The 17960-nt window shown below is 47.2% G+C and overlaps 1 protein-coding gene across 1 annotated transcript; it reads right to left on the bottom strand.

Moving 5' to 3' along the window:
• Positions 1 to 7300: 7300 nt before the first annotated feature.
• On the bottom strand, positions 7301 to 8487 carry LOC124666932 (chitinase CLP-like). Its single transcript, XM_047204264.1, has one exon. It carries the CDS (start codon positions 8477 to 8479, stop codon positions 7421 to 7423), a length of 1059 nt encoding a protein of 352 aa, XP_047060220.1. The 5' UTR covers positions 8480 to 8487; the 3' UTR covers positions 7301 to 7420.
• Between the last annotated feature and the right edge of the window lie 9473 nt (positions 8488 to 17960).

The raw sequence follows: 17960 nt of genomic DNA, 5'->3' as shown, positions 1-17960 counted from the left end.
CATACTGGCTGAAAATCAGACGGCCTTGTTCTATCGCCATTTGGATCTGCAGACGCAACACTTTGCAGTCGCTGGTGGTATGGGTGAACGAGTGATGCCACTTGCAGTATGTCCTTCCATTCAGCTCTCGCGCCGTAGGGATTTTATGGCCTTCGGGTAGCTTCAGCTGCTTCTCCTTAAGCAATAGATCGAAAATCTGCTCAGCTTTGCTTACGTCGAAGGCAAACCCTTTTGCAGGACCTTGTGGTTTAACCCATTTGCAGGACACGGGGTTTGCCCCCCGAGCCCATTCAGCCACGGCTACCTCTTGGTTTCCTGCGGAGTCTTCATCCTCTTCTGTCTCGACCAGGATTACCGGGCGTTTGAATTTGTCCTGGTACAAATCTGGGTGGCGCTGCTCATACAATGATAGTTTCTGAACCATATGCGCCAGTGAAGTGTATTCCGCTTGGAAAGCCATATCCTTGATCGGCGACGTGAGACCCAATACTGCCAGATCGACTGCTTCCTTCTCATTCAAACGAACCGAATAACATCGGTTCCTGACGGTCCTGAAGCGCTGAATGTATTCCGACACCGTCTCTCCGCGCTTCTGTTGTACTTGCGTTAGATCGGCAATGCCAGCGTCGGTAGCTCTGAGTGATATTGCATGTGGAACTGCTCTTCCATCTGCTTCCACGTCCGGATTGAATCTGGTGGCAGCGAGGTGTACCACCCAAAAGCTGAACCTGTGAGAGATTGCGCAAAAAACCTCACACGTAACTGGTCCGATGCTAAAATCATGCCTAACTGTGCCAAGTATCGGCTCACATGCTCAATCGAACTAGACCCCTCTGATCCGCTAAACTTTGAAAACTCAGGGAGCCGATACTTGGGCGGTAGGGGAATCAAATCATACTCGTTGGGGTACGGCTTGGAATAGCGGATTGCCCTCCTCTTTCGGACCATGCCGAACTGGTCCCTCAAGATTGCACTGATCTGGTCCACAGTGTTAGTTGCAGGGGCCGAGCTTTGAGCCACGCCTGCTTCTCAGGATCCGATCCAGAAATCCCTCCTGTTGTTCCAGAAATCCCTCCTGTTGCAATCTGGTTCGTGCGCGCCAAGTTATTGCAGTCTGGCACGTACGTGCACGTGTATCCGTGCGGGATTTCCTTAGGTGTTTCGTGCAGGAACTGGTAATCGCTAGGATCGCCTCCGACCTTGTAGACGACGTACGCCGGCGAACCCAGCGGCTCTGGAGCTGCTAGCGCGAATGGCAGCTGCGGCCTGGTCTGGAACGGTATCTCTCCTTGGTGAGTCCCTAGGGTAGGTCCTGACGGAGAGTACTGATGCTTCATGATTTCCTGGACCACGCGAAGCGCAACGCGCTCGAAAGCGTTCACCAGGCTCTCAGAATGACGGTGGAGCGAATGCGCCACCATGTAATTAATTTCCTAGCGCAGAGCTCTGGTGCGTTCTTCTGAAGAAGTAGACAGATCCACTTCATCGAGAGCGCCTTCGGCTGAGAACCCTTTCCACCTAATGCCATGTGTGCGGGTCCTCTCGAAAGAGCCGATGAGGTCGGCTTCGAAGAGAGCTTTGAGCTCATCATACTTCTTCTTATGCTCCTCAGTCAGATCTTCGTACGTGACTGGGTCTTCCGCCATCTCTGGTGCAGATGTTGATGCAGTTGATGTAGAAGAAGGTCCCACCGGGCGTGCCAGAATGTGTTGCCTACCAAAACCCACTGGCGAGCAGCGACGGGCAACACGTAGAGCCGGGAGGCTCCCAGGACTGCTGGTGGGCCCTGGTCCCTCGGGCGACGGCCCGCAATGCTCCGGCACACGTCCGAGCTGGTGCAAGGGCGTGCCACCTGACCTATACCTGGTCAGGAAGGTGATGGATTGCTTCGACTAGTTTCCTGCATGGCATACACGTAAACATTAAATACGAGCCTCGATCGGCTCTCAGGTTGTCCTGTGAATCGGCTCAAGGAGTCGATCCACCCATGAATCGTATTGGATCTACGATAGCATGGTGGTCCTGCTTGATCAATACGAAGTTAAAACGATCTACGACGATCTAGGGTTTTTACCGCATAACCGAAACATCCTACACGTAGTTGAGCCTGGCAGATACGGAAGATAATAGAAAACCAGCCCTAAACAAGGCCTAAAAACCAACATAGAGTTGATTCCCGGAACATCCCATCTAGGACCAGCAAACTATACCTTACGTGCTACTGGATCATTCAACCCGTTTGCAAGGCCTAACTATGCAGATATCAAACTAATCCTTGGGAAACAAGGAACGACCATAACAGATCAAATCTACTAAATAAAGACTAAGCAAGGTGCTGCCCTTACACCTGAGATAGGTTTAAAGGCAGCTAGATATCTAGGGATAGCATAACTAAGCGAATACATCAAGATAATATCGATGCTAACCCTCACATATCTATGATAACAGCGTTGTTCGCCATCAACAAGGCTTCAGCACGAGCAACGCAGGAACAACGAATAAACTTGGTACTGCCTAGATCGCAAGATGCGATCTAGGCAGCATGGCGCTTACCCGGAAGAAACCCTCGAAACAAGGGGTGGCGATGCGCCTAGATTGGTTTGTTGTGAACGTGATCGTCCTCCTTTCTCAATAACCCTAGATACATATTTATAGTCCGTAGACTTTCTAACTTGGGAATAAACCCAACCGTGCACGAGCTAAAGTCTATCTCTTATTTCTAACCGACACGTAGCCTACTATAATTTACAGATACACGGGCAATCTAGCCCAAACTCTTATATAAGGCCGGTTCAGGAATATTTTCCATGCATATTCTCTAAGCCCATCTCAATTACGACCCACCTCTGACTTGGTTAAAATCTGGTGATAACAGAATCGGATTCAACAAGGTGCGAAGAATCAGATTCAACAAGGTGCGAGGACGATGCTTTAAATTGTAAGCCACTTATCAGGTACAGCTGAACAAATTTCTTTGCTCAACACAGTTACTTCACTCCTATTATTATCCACTTTTCCAGGGTTCCTTGATTGTCTGACCTTGCTTCTTCATCCATATGGAGATCTAACATATCCCAGATTTTGTAGGTGCTGTTACAGCAGGAAGCAACGATATTTTTTATTGTTAGCTTATACAATATAGAGCTAACTTTTATATATGCGAGTGCTATTCACAATTATTCATAGATTCTACTGCATCAGTTATACTTTTTATGAGTACATTCTGTTATTTTCTATATAACAAAGAGTACCTCTATTCACGATAAATCTGTCATCCATATAGTATGTTTGTTTGTAATGAGAGTGAATTCAGTTGTTGCGCCGGGTATATGTAGTTTTATAGCATGAAACCAAATGATTCAATACTGAGTTACATGTTGCCAACTATATCTTACTTATGTTGTGTAAATAGATGGGATTCGTTGCAGCTTTTTGCTAGCTGATCAGAATTATGACATACACTGAGCGTGGTAATCTCTATTGCTTATTTCATAATGCCAATCTTACTTCTGCGATTCTCCGAAGATCTATTAACACGTTTCCGCAGCAATCGCGCGGGGTATCATCTAGTTATCCAATTATGCGTGCACTAGTTTGCATGCCTAAACCCATGGGTTGAACCCGTGGTTCCTGGAAAAGCTAGGCGATAGCCTCAGCATGACTAAGGGGGTGTTTGTTCTAGCTTTTGGAGGCTTTCCACCAAAAAAAAGTAGCCCAAACGAGCCAAAGGGCTCTGCTGCGCGGTGGGCTTTTACAAAAGCCACACCATTTCCTTCAGATGGGAAAAAGCACCTGAAATGGTGCTTCCCGAGCTTCCCGAACCGAGCGGCCTCTCCTTTCTCGTTCTTTTTTCCCCTGCTCGCCTCTGCTCGCCTCAGCGCCCCGCTAGGGTTGCCGAGCCGCCGCCGCACGTCGCCGCCGCTGCACGCCGCGCCTCCCCATCGCCTCCCTAGCCGCCCTCGTCGCCTCCGCTCCCGTCCGCGAGTACCCCCCTCCGCTCCAGGTTCTCCTCCCCTCCGCTCCCGTCCGGGACCGTCGTCCCCTCCTCGACGCCCAGGACCGTACCGTCCTCGAGGGCGCAGCTACACCACCCCACAGTCCCGCCGTAGTTCTTGGTGAGGACAATTCCAGGCCGACCCCCCTGCCCATTTCTTCAATTATTTGGTGTTTTCAATTTGGGATTCGATTTGGACTGTGAGTATGAATGAATGAAGTAAGTGGATGAATTGATGCTAGATATTACTGCCGTATAGATCAAGTCAGTGCATGATTTTTGGTGTGTGTTTCACTGTTAGTGCTAGATGGATATGGTAGCAGCCAGTACATATTTTTTATGTGTTTCTGCTTGCTTGCTTAGCACATTTTGTGATTGTATAAATATTTCGTATAGTAATTCTGTAGTTTTTTGTGTGTTATAGCTTGTGTCCCCCGTTTCCATGGAGAAGGCAATTTGGGATGCACACTACCTTCCTTTTTTTTTGCGACTTTTGTATGGAGGAAGTGAATGCAAACAATAGGGATGGAGGTTGTTTGAGTAGGAAGGGGTACAAGAATCTTGAGGATAAATTTGCCGAGAAAACGGGAAAAAGGTTAACAAAGAAGCAATTTAAGAACAAATAGGATTCTCTAAAAAAAAGAATACACCGGTTGGATGGAGTTGCTAAATGCAACCGGCATAGGTTGGGATCCGGAAACAAAAACTATGGATGCAGATAATGATTGGTGGCAGACTCACCTACAAGTAAGTTATATATTCATGTTATGTATTATCTTCTTGTCTATTGTGATTCGATGATAATAGTTCCCTAATTTATTTGTTGTACTCTATTTGCAGTATCGTCCTGAGCATGTCAAGTTCAGATATGGACCACCCGCTAACTTGACACAACTTGATGTCATGTTTTGTAAGGCTCATGTAACCGGAGAATCTTCGGCCATCCCGGGGAAAGAGGAAACGGGAGCGGACAAGGAAGCTGCAATTCCAGTGGATGATGACGATGATGCCTCCAAAAAACACCAAACTTCGTGTGTCGGGTGAACTACACACAAGAGGCATGAACGGAACACGTGACGACATTGCCAACACGTTGTTCATTTCTAGACAACGGAGGAATTAGCTAGTATAATGTAGTGGAAATGTGTTTTGGACAACTATATTCCCGATGGTTATGTAATGACAATTGTATGGATATAAATTTCGACTTGAATTTTAGATGCATATTCTATTTATTACACGTGAAGCAGCGACAGTACAACTTTTCATGAATGTAAGGGTGTTTTAGACAATTTAACAGTTTACAGCCAGATAGCCAGCTGGTTTGCCAAAGACTTCCACTCAGAAAAGCAGCTTCTCCTAGACAGCAGCTTTTCTGCACAGCACCCACAGCCAGCCACAGCCAGCCACAACAAACAGGCCCTAATTTTAAGCTAGTCTTTGTCAGCTATATGCCCGTGTAATGAATTCTAGCGGTTTCAGCCTGTTTCATTTTTGTGGACACTGAACCATACCCCTTAGAGCAAGATTAATAAGACAATCTACTGCCGGCTATATAGCAGTACCAGGTCATTGTATAGTCAACAAAAAGTCCACTCATATAATAAGCTAGCTATTAGATAGCTTTAGTTAGAATTTAATTACTTAATGCATGGGTACTATTGGCTGATGCTGCATGCGTCCTCCTTCTTGGTCAATGTGCTAGCGCCCGGCTATAACCGGAGCGCTCATTGTCCTCTCTCTCCTCCATTCTCTCTCATCCACCTAGGATTTTAATGACATGTCAAATCTTGTAGCCAGCTGAGTAAGCATTGTTGTACTTGCTGTTAGTCCGTTTTCCTGCCAAGTCTGCACTGACCTAGGACGTTTCACTATTGGAATTGTTTCAGCCCATACCAGTTAAAGTTCGTGCATAGCCCGCATCAAAGATATCATTTCCACCCACAACATTCGCAGCTTGCATGGAATGGGTTCTATGTCATCCAGTCCAAGGAGCCAAAATAGTTCACGGCAGGCAAGTTCATCTACGGTGGTGATTGGCTTTCCAAGCGGGTGTTAAATAGTACATCGACCTCAAACTCATAGTTTTTCGTCATTCCACACCTTCATACTTACGGGAATGCTCTAATTTTGTTGGTAGTAGAGGCAAAAATCCGGTGTAGAGGGGCCTTTGCCCCCCCCCCCCCCCACACACACACACCCCCTTAGTTGACTATTCCGGTGGTCTAGGCCTAGGAAATAGATTTTTTTATAAACATAAACCTGGTGTTTTGGGTCACCGCCTTCGCCAGATCAATACAATTAGACACATAGCCACCACAAACCAGTCAGATGAAGAAGATATCTGAAGGAGAAGAAGAATTCCATCAACACATGGTTTTCACAAGTTATTTTTTTACAAGTTCACATAATAAACATACTAGGAGTAGTTTTGTGTATATTATTTGAAACTTTGTATCTATGAAGCAAGATTTTTTTTACCTTGGTATATGTTTGGTAAGTTCATAGAAACATGCAAATCCAAGGTACGACCCACAAGATCCACTAACTTTTTCACACACATGTTATTCCTGCTTTTTCCCAGTAGCCTCCATCGTTGGTTGAGGGTAATGTCCATAATTCATTAGGGTGTAGGATCCAGTTCTTCTAGAAAACAACATGGCACGCTTAATGAATCCTTACGTTACTTGTATTTGGCGAAATAAATGGAGGGATAGCATTGCCGAGTGTCAATGCAAAGCACTTGGAAAAGCATATCTGCCGAGATTAATGGGAAAGACATGAGGCAAAACATCTTTGCCAAGTGTCAAAATGTGGCACACAACAAAGATTTGGTGAGAAGTCCCAAACGTTGTTTTGACAGTTGGTTTGGTGCGTGATCCCTGGCTTTGACGAGGGTTGGAATTAGATACTCGGCAATGATGGCCATTGCCGAGTGTATTCTCCAGGTTTTCCATGTCATGCTTTTTTGCCAAGTGTTCATGTTCAGAAAAGATTGCCTTTGTCGCGTACATTTACTTTCAAGTGTTCTGCTTCTGGTAGGAGGGAATATCCTCTTTGCTGAGTGCTCGGTTTTTGACACTCGACAAAGAGTGATAGCGGCGCCAAAGATGCGATTTTCGATTCATGAAACCATTACTTGGTTTGGCGGACATTTTGAATCAACCAAAGATGATGCCATGGCCACACACGCTACTTCATTTAAAGAGATTGTGATCGCGTCAGTCCCATTCAAGTAGCTCGCGTGATATGGTGCAAATGTTACTACTGTAAATCTTACCAACAACAAATTAAGATGTCACTCCGTGAGTTAATAGTCCATATCAAATTTAATTTATTTCCTTTATTTTAACACACCATATGCAAGCACCATGTTTAATCATGTAAAGGACGTGGATTACTGTACGAGTGTAGACTAGCTAGCGGCTAGCCAGCCCTGGTGAAGTTGAAGTTGCTGCATGAGAAGCCTCTGGCGGGAAGGTAGCCGGTGAAGCTGAGCTGCTGCTTGGCGTTGTCGAGCGCCACGAGCCTGTTCTCGAGCTGGAACCCTCCGACGAGCACCGGCGGCCCCGTGCTGCTCGCCGCCTTGAGGAACGCGAAGCACGCCGTGTTGGCGTTCGCCTGCGCCATGGAGTTGCCCCCGAACACCGTGAGATTGGTCCCGCCCTCCAGCAGCACGTCCACCTGCGGCACCGAGTACCCGGAGAGGGACGAGCCGAGCTTGGACGAGTCGTAGCAGAGCTCGAACGGGGCCACGGCGGCGACCTTGGCGGTCTGGCCCATGGCGCGGTCGAAGGCCGCGATGACGCGGCTGTACACGTCGGCGCGGAGCTGCGTGTAGGTGACGGTCGTGGAGAGGCCAACCACGAGCGGGCCGGCGGCGGCGACGGAGCCGTCGATGGCGACGCCGCCGGTGGCCGTGACGAAGTAGCCGGCGTTCCCGGCGAAGGGCTGGCGGAGCGGGACCGGGTCGGAGAGGAGCGTGGTGATGGCCTCGCGGTCGGCGGGCGGGGCGAGGTAGAACGGGCCGCCGCCGAAGATGGCCGCGCCCACGCCGTTGCCGCTGAACCCGGTCCTGCCGTCGCTCGGGAGGCAGAGCGCGAAGGAGTTGGCCACCTTCTGCGTGCTGGCGACCTGCGCCGGGAACGAGGCGCTGGAGCGGCCTAGCCCCGCGACACCAGCGGCGCCGGACGGGGCCGCTGCGCAGGTGGCGGTGGCGGCGAAGGAGACCGGGGAAAGCGGGTTGGCGCCGTTGGTGGTGTTGGCGGAGAGCGTCACGGTCGTGGTGGTCCCGCTGCTGCATGGCGTCGTGATGGCCGGCGCGGAGAGGTCCAGGACGAGCGGGCGGCCGGCCCTGAGGGGTGCCGTGTACAGGGCTGTAGACGCCGCGCCCTTGTTGATTTTTATGAGCAACGGCGCGCTCGCCGCCGTGCACGCGCACAGCGCGAGGAGGACGAAGAAGATGACTGGTTTGAGTTGCGACATTGTGATTTTGGGTTTGGGTTGGGCAGCTCGATCAGCTCAGGTTGATGCTGTGAACCAATGCACGTACGTGCGCTATATATAAGCTGGAGCCTGGGGCTCGAATCCATCTGAAGACTATTCAGATCAGATGGACCAATGCATGCGTGGTCAACATTGCGATCAATGTTGCTTGAAGAACCAGAGTTCTATTTTTCTACGTTATCACAGTCATAGTATCTGATTCTTCTCGTTCAAAGTCCAGCTCCCTCATGAGCATGGCATTATCCAATTAAGATCCTGCATGCGTGCACTAATTTACATCCACTTTATGTCTCAGTGTTCACAACTACATTCTCCTTTGAGTTCTTCTGGACCGTGCGGTTCAGCTAGCAGTGCAGATTGACAATATACAGTGATAGCAATACGGAAACTACAAAAATGTAGCTCGGGCTACTTTATTGTAGGCCGTTTTTAATTAGTTTTTTTTAAAATGTCATTTTAAATTTCCAAAAAAAAATCTGAAAAGAATTATAGATGTTGACGATCGTGTATTCTACCGACAAAAAAATCTCAACTCAAAACACCTTGTATTTCTAGCCACATAAATGACAAAATCCAACTTTTTTTTGGATGTTTCAAAATGTGCAGATTTCTAGTCTTACTATTTTTTTGCAGCCTTTTCTTAAGGATTATAACGCTGGATAGCTTTTTTATATTGTTAGAAATAAAAAATCCTATGTCGTTTATTGACCTCTCTTCCCCAATGCATGTTCTCTTTTTTCTCTCTATTCTCTCATGCATGTTAGACTATTGGTGCATGCACTAATTGATGAGTAAAGTTATGAATTTTCTTGGTCTAATTAAATCGGGGAACATAGGGAGTATAAGGCATTCTCGATTTAAAATTTTGCATGTTTATAGAATCGGTTTCGCTAGTTCTCTGAACTATCTTAGTTCTCATTCGAGTCTTGCACCATGAGATTTTCACCGTGATCCGTGCACTTGGGTTGCTGGTTGGGGTTGCAACTGGTTCCTTTTTTGTTGCAACTGACCAGGAAAAATGCCTTCATGCCATTAGATTATCTTTGTGATTTGTGCTAATGGTGAGTTGTAGCATTGTTGCGAATGAGATTTGATGACACCATCTAACCGATAACTAAGTAATTGATAGATCTCCGTCGACTGAGAACTAGTCACACCTTTAATTCGTAAAATACAACATTACCTACATGTAAGATTTTTATTCAGATTTTTTGGAACTTCAAAATGTCATTAAAAACGAACTATCTTCCAGGTTGCTCTATAACATGTCGCACTAGATAACCATATACTATAGTTACAAGAATTGCATGCGTGTTCGGGTGATCAATGGTTTGCTTGAGGAACCTGAATTTCTTTTCTTTTTTCGACGTCTTTAAACGCACCACGTAAGAGTCGCGTGCACTGATTGGCAGCCGATTGACAGTCCCATTTCCATCACATGCATGGGTTAAGTCGTTAGCAGATAAGATGAAGTAGCTGGAGGAGCTGATGGTCGATGTCGCTCAGGGTGTGCAGTGTGCTTGTACATGTCGGCTGGGTTACTTCGTTCCGTCATCACCTACCATGGTACAGCTGTCCGAAGTGCACAGCTTCCAGATGTTTTGACTGGATCGCTCCAGGTTTGGCAGGATTCGATCGAGATGCATGCATCAATCACGCGCGAAAGCAATTTACGAGCTTGGCGGCAACGCCGGAAGAGAGGCCAGGGGAGCGGCAACGTTGCCGTCTTCTTCCGTCCTCGTGTTAAATTATCGGAGCGAGAGCGGTCACCATTCGATGGGCCACGGCGATGCCGGCTTGATTTCTTGGAGCGGCAACGTTGTTTTCTGATGTTTATGGCGCAACCACCCGTCGGTGGCCGCTGCGGTGCGGTGCATCGATCGTGTGATCAGAGTTGTGTGCGTGCCGTCTGCAAGCCAGCCCTGTTGTTTCCCTGTTTACGAACTGGTGCTGATTGCGTGGCAGCAGTCGGGACATGCACACATCTCATCGGCAACAGGGGAATTCGGTTGTGCATATCATTGGTGTGCAGGCTGGCGATTTACGCAAAAATAACTCTTTGTTGCAACTATAGTACAGACTGATCCTCCGAGCAAACTATTTCACCCATCTAACCCTTTTGTGTGGCGCCCCTCTCATGGGCGCCACACATGACTGTGTGTCGTCCGTTACTGCGGCGCCACTCTCCCAGTCGACATGGCGCCCTCGACGCTGAGCTGGTTCACCGATCCGACGTGGCAGGACGTGTGGTGCCGCTCCCATCGGCGCCACACATGCACTTCTAATTGCCCAAAACATACTGTAAGACAAATGGTCTGGGACTTAGCCGTTTTGGGGAGGCTCTATGTGTGGCGCCGATGGGAGGGGCGCCACACTTCACACTGTGGCGCCGATGCCACGGGCGCCACACAAACATCCTCGCCAAAACGGCTAAGGACCAAGAGTCCGGAGCCCCTGGATGTTTTGACATATAATCAACATATGTGGCGCCGATGCCATGGGCGCCACATAGTGAGGTGTGGCGCCAGTGTGAGGGGCGTCACTTGTTGACTTGTGTTAAAACCATGAAGATTCTTGCCTTAGTTAAACAGTTTTGAACACAACAATACCAATTTCATACACATAGGACATACACATATAACACATCATAGCTCACATCGTAGAACGTAGATTCAAACAACAAGTATCAACAATAGACATGGTTCGAAATGACATATAGTTCACAACACGTAGCAATGACATAGAGTTTAGAACACGTAGCAATGAAGATAGAGTTCACAACACAAATCGATCTATCCTCGACGTCCCCTCCTCACAGGCTGCTTCCGGACGGCCATCCTTTTCGTCCGCTGCCGTGGCTCTTGTTGCTGCTGCTCCTCCACCTCCTCCTCCTCTGAAGATAACGGCTCGTCGTTCCTCATCCTCCTCAAAGATGATCTCTGCGGCGGCGCCTCATCCTCCTCAATGACAACCTTCTTTCCTCGGTTGACATAATCTTCCGGAGTGTATCGGTTTAGAGCCTTGCCCCTTGGCTTCAACTGGTAAGCTGACCGTGTGGCTTGCTTCTTGCCGCGACTAATGCTTTGACTCCGAATTTCCTCGTCGTCAGGAATCTTCACAAACATGAACACATGAGATTACAAAAGTTGAAATTAGTAAGAACATGTTTGACAGCAACAAAATAGTCCATACCCTCCGGCTCTTCAGAAGAGGATGTAGGAATTTCGGCGTCGCGGCAACCTTGCAAGTTGGCTAACCGCCGAATCTTTCGTGCAGTGTTCTGCGTCAAGGAACTCATGGTTACAAAGCCACCCGAACATAATAGCTTACATTCAAAGTTGGTGATCGTACCTTAATGAAATACCGCAACGGTCCGACAGGCTGTTCATCTCTCTGGCTCTGGTCCCAAGCAATCTCGCACTCCTCAGCTGTTTTTGTGATCTCGGACCGCTGTGACAAACATATTATACACAATTTAAACGAGCACATGCCAATGTAGATGATGTACTAGCTAATGAGAGAATACATTACCACGAAGTTCAGCTCGGAAACAATAGAAGTCGATCTCCCTTTGCGAGCATAGATGTCGTGCTGGCTTTGCGCAACCTCATCGAACTCGATGGGGTCGTCCAAGATGTCGTTATCATACGCGTGGTTCACTAACTCGATATGCGTGCTTTGATGAAACCACTGGAGATAGTTGTTGAGCCATTTCTAACAAATATGAGCAACACATACATGAGAATATATCCAAATAAGCCATCACACACATACATCATATACATACATATACATACTTATCTAGGGATAAAACATCATATTATGAGCCATTCCTAACAAATATGAGTTATTCAATCACAAATATGAGTTATTCCATCACAAATAATGGTCATATGTAACACGAGGATACGTAGCAAAGAAGAATCTGTTCGAGAATGCCCAGTTGGAGGAAGAACTGGTAATTCGTAATGGAAGGAAAATGAAATCAATAGCAATAGGAGAAGGGACAAATGCCACAGAACGAAGGACAACGATCGATAGCAGCCGTATGTTTGGAAAGGTAAAAAGTGAAGACGACGGTGCTTTAAAGCCAAGTGAGGCTCGTGACCCGGGCTACATATCTATGTTTCCTACACATACACATTCATGAAATTTGATGTCTAGGGTTCCTCCACAAATCTAGGATACATACATATCTAGTGTTCCTACACATACACATTCAACACATACATAGCCATTTCAACACATACATAGCAATTTCGAATCTAGTTTCCATGTCTAGGGTTCATGTACAAATCTAGCAAGATCTATGAAATTAGTGGATGAATGTGAAGGATTCGAAGGGTATTACCTTGAGGAATGGATGGGGAACAGATTGGCCGGACAGATCTGATGATTTGGTGGTGGATTTGGTGGGGGGGAGGGGGGAGGAGGAGGAACCGCCGGCCGCCTTGGAGTCTTGAAGAAACAGAGAAGAGAGAAGAAGAAGAAGAGGGTCGGGCTGGGGGCGGCTCGGGCGCCACACTTAAGTGGATGTGTGGCGCCCTTCCGAGCGGCGCCACAGTTTCACAATGTGGCGCCGATGGGAGCGGCGCCACACATCCTGTCACGTCGGATCGACACACCAGCTTAGCGTCGATGGCGCCACGTCGGCTGGGAGAGTGGCGCTGGAGGCACGGACGCCACACTGCCATGTGTGGCGCCCATGGGAGGGGCGCCACACAAAAGGGTTAGATGGGTGAAATAGTTTGCATGGAGGGTCAGTTTGTGATTTTCTTTCACTTTTGGGTTATTTCTGTGTAAATCGCCGTCCAGGCTCTAGTTTTTCATATAAAAAAATGCAGCTTTACAGACAATTCATTATGCAAACTGCTGAAACTTGTTGCGAAAATGCATTTGACAACAAGGAATGCATGCTTCACTTATTTGACAAGATGCTCTATTTCGTGTTGACCAAATATGGATTGATTCTCGATCCTGATCTGGCGAAAGATCGGCAGTAGTCGTGTGTGCTAGAGGACTCTAAGGGGAAAGAAAAGCAATTTTCTCTGTCAACTATGACGCCGGCCATGAGTGGGTTGGTTATACACCGCGCCTTCCTTCTTCGAACATTTTGGTAGGTATTGGCCCATAACAATAGATAAGACTCACCGGACTGGAAACTCAATTCCACATTGCTGCTAAGTTGTCGGACTTATCCAGCGATGTCGTCGTCCGATCATAGATTTTAGGTTTTCACCCTGAAGAAAAATCCTCACTCTCAAAATAATTCTTTCAACAAGGACATTGCCAGGCACAACCAATTAAGGTCAGACATTAGATTTTCATTCTGAGAGGTAAGACTTTGAATTTCTCTTGTGAAGTCGCCCCCACTTGCATACCATTGCTTCAAGTCACGAATCACCAAGCCAATTCCTCATCACTACCCAGACTCGAACCACCATAGCTAGTCCCCAGATCTCGACTTTCATGTCATTCTCGGCCAGCATCATAGAACGAAAACATGCTCCATGATATTAACGACCAGCAGAGCTTCGAAGCGCTCCCTCTGAAACCAAACGGCCTGAGAAAAACACGGGTGCGCATGACCGAATTCCACCCGATCTAGCAATCTCCAGGCATGTCGTCCATTTGGAGTTCGCCGACGGAGCTTTCCGGAACCCGACAGTCCAGCTAGATCATTGAAGACACACAATGAGCAAATCAACATCTTCGCGCGAATTGGAATCCTAGGACAGCCACCTTTATGCGGCCGGACCAGCAGCCCCCTCGCCATCGGCCGGCTTCCGGCGAGAATGTATAGGTCTAACCACACTCGTCGTCATGGATTGCACTAAGAGCAACTCCAATAGTATAGGTAGTTGTTGGTTATAAGTGTCATCTATAGCTAATATGTAGCCAACAAGTACTACCTCCGTTTCAAGGAATAAGGCGCGCGCGTATTTCAAGATGAACTTTGACCATAAAAATTGATAAATAAAATCTTGATTATATTATATGTAATTAGTACCGTTGGATTCGTATTGAAAATAACTTTTTAATGGTATTAATTTCATACAAACAATTTTGATCTATTTGAAGTAATTCTTGGTCAAACAAAAAACTCGTAGAACGAGGAAGTCTTATTCCTTAAAACGGAGGTAGTACAATAGTTATCTAAAAAAATATACTACTTTCTCAATGGCTAACCCACCTTTTGTTTAGATAATTTGGCTAGGGGCACGTGCTAGAGCTAGCACTTGCATAGCCCACTAACATTCTCTCTCCTCTTCTCTCCTCCAACTATATATAAATATATTATTTTAATATTTGTAGCTAGCTGATTAAAATTTATTTTACTTGATCTAAATAGAGTCCCTGAAGTGAGCCAATATATATGTGTTCCTGCCATTGAGAAAGGCTTGGAGTCTTACTGGCTAGCACATGAGATGGTGTGTGCTAGCAGCCCAAGTTCGAGCCTCACCAATCTCTATCTCTACTACTTAAAAAGACTAAACTGGTTCCTTATTCTGCCCAATACGTTTTGTAGTTTTGGTCGTCCCACCTACATCGATCGCTAAAGGGGAATCGGTTCCGTCGTCAGGCCGATACGTCGTCCGTTTCGTCGCACTGCGTCGCTGCACTTTTACACTTTAGCCCCTCCCGATCCAATCCGACCCTGTCGCGGCCGGCCTCCACCACACAAGCACCACCGCACACACGCCAAGGATCATCCTCGCCTCCGCCCCCGCCAAGGCTCCTCGCCCTTGCCGATGGTGCCTCCTGCGTCGCCTGCCGTTCCCCATCCTTGGGAACGCCGCATGCCTCCTCTTCAGCGCGCCGCCGCCCCGGACGTGGGCGCGTCGTCCTCGACTGGATCGATGGGCGCTAGTGGTGTCTCCTCCCGCCGATTCGTCCTTTGTGGGTTGCACGGCCGCCGCGCAGGCTCGGCACAGCTCCGCGTCGTCAGCGCCCGCTCCACTTCATCCTTCGCGCGCCTCTCTTCGCCGCCCCTAGGTCCCGCCGATCTGATACGACGAAAGAGGGAGGAAGGCATGATGTGGTTGCTGCTGCTTTAGCACTCCACGGAAAGAGCACTAGAGAAGAAGAAACATAGAAGAGAAGATGAATAGAAGAGAAATACCCGAGATCATCACAATTTGTCAAGTTGAAACCAAACTGATGAGCTACATCAGTAAAATCTACATCTTTTGTATACTGTCTAATTTCATATCATATCACTACATAACATTTAGAATCATGAGAAGTAGTTTCTATCTTGATTGCTAGAAACTTAGAATTGCTTTTTCGTTTATTTACATGAAGGAGAAATCTGTATGTATAGGTTGGTTTAGTAGCTGCCCAAGAGTATGAAAAATGTGCTCCAACTGTGCTTTCGTTGAAAAACATCTGCTAAACCTGAAATAATTGTGATTTTAGGCTAACACTATGGTTCCTGAATTTGTTATTGTATTGATGACATCTGAATTAGTATTACTTGCACGAGATTATAAGATAGTACTTCTGGAAATTATGATTCTTTTTTACATGGTATAAGTAGTATTTCTGGAACCAACTTGTGTTATGTGCCTCATAGTTTTCATTAGAAGTATCCGTAAACAGATATGTTCTTTGTAAAGATATATGTTTCTAGCTAACTCAGCGCTTTACTTATATTTCAGTATCAGGTTTAATAATATTAATTATTTTTTTCTCCTATATAGAACAAGAAGATTTACAAGTAGTGCATGTTCACACATTTTGCAGAAGCCAGATCCACAGCACGTCTCCTCTAGGTAATAGTGATGCCCAACCTTTGGTTAGCAACTATGGTATATTAGTTTCAACTTTCATTCGATTGTTTTGGACTATGATTATCATTTTCAGTGACCCACAGTCCCAAGAATCAACCGCGTGGCGACCTTCATAAACAGTTACACAACGAGAGGGAGGATCTGTGTGTTTGAGTTAGGGTTCCACCCTGCCGTCCTCCATCCTCGGCCTGCAAAATCTCCGAGCACAACGACGGCAACGGCGCTCGCTCGCTCGCCCCCACCTTACACTATCCTCACCGCCAAGACCCCGCAACGACGACTGGTAGACAGCAGCTCGAGATCGAGGTCAGCACGGAGAACCCCCACCGACGCATCACGGCCGATTGTGGCGGCTGGGGCGACACCAAGCAGGAGGAGGTGGCTAGAGAGATCGTTAGCTCTTCCTCGGCCACAACAGCATAGCTCACCACGCCACCGTTATCCCTCGCTGGAAACAGCCGGCGGATACCCTCCTGGCGAGGAGCTGCGGCGCTCATATCTCACCACATGAATCCTTCCCCTCCTCGAGCCCCACCAGGTTCCAACAGGCACGAGAGGGGAGGCGGCGGCCGGTGGACTTGAGCGAAGTAGCGGCAGCGTGGACTCTAACGGGGCCAGCTGGGGACGGGTGGAGCCGTGGCCGTGTGAATCGATCAGCGGGAGCTGTTGAGCGGCAGGAAGATGGCAATAATCCTCCAACATTAGCTACCATCTACGAATTGGACCTGTCTGATGATGTTCTGCATATGCTACGGCAATTTTTTGAGGACCATCGCAGTCACGGCGACATTCTGTGCCCTGCCCTCTAGAGGTAATTATTATCTCTTTCATTCTGTATGAATTCATCCTCAATCCGTTCTCACTCTTACCATGTGTTTGTTGGGTTGTGTACAGGGATAGCTTCATGATGCACTTCTAGCAGATTCTGTACAGCTGCCGTGCCTCATCACTGCCGATTAAGGTCGAGCCCAAGCTGGTGAGTCACTGAGTACCCTCTCTTGGAGTTGCTATCCTTGTTCAACGCCTCAACGGTTCGGAAGGTCGCACTAGATTCAAACGTATTGGTCTCGTTGATGCTTCTTACTTGGACGAACACTGAAGTTTTGCTCCTGGCTTTTACTGATTCGATTCAGGGCTTTAACTTGGATCTCGTTATTGATTGATTCACTCAATTCCATCGATCCAGGGAATAAGGCTAGGGAGATCTTGTGGTAGTTATCAAACATATAATTTCCAATGGGTGCAGCTAACTCCCTCTTATTTGTATTTGAAGGTGTCATAGCTAATCATTAGCGCTTGGATTGTTAGTTACTTAAGCACATGTTCAGTACTTCAGTCACATCAGTCACAGTACATGTGTTTTGTGTATGTCGGCATCAGTGCTAAATGGTTTGGGTTAGCATACCAAATACTAATTTATTAGAGGTGCCTGCATTTTACAAGCACCAGTTATCAAACAAGAATAATTAGCTTTGCTATATATTTTAGATTCAACAATGGTGCATAGAGGTGGTTCAAATTTACTCTAATCATTCCTCTCATGTATACTGATGGCGGGCAGATTAGTTCAGGGAAGTGGGATGTTGATGTCAAGGACATATTGGATGAGGGGACTGTTGGGAAGAGTGACAACGGATTGAGGATGAATTTCAGGTGGTGATGCATAT

The sequence above is a fragment of the Lolium rigidum genome, chromosome 6 (genome assembly GCF_022539505.1).
Source record: "Lolium rigidum isolate FL_2022 chromosome 6, APGP_CSIRO_Lrig_0.1, whole genome shotgun sequence".
Classification (NCBI taxonomy): domain Eukaryota; kingdom Viridiplantae; phylum Streptophyta; class Magnoliopsida; order Poales; family Poaceae; genus Lolium; species Lolium rigidum.
The sequence above is the reverse complement of the archived record's forward strand: the minus strand, read 5'-3'. Positions and strand labels throughout refer to the sequence as shown.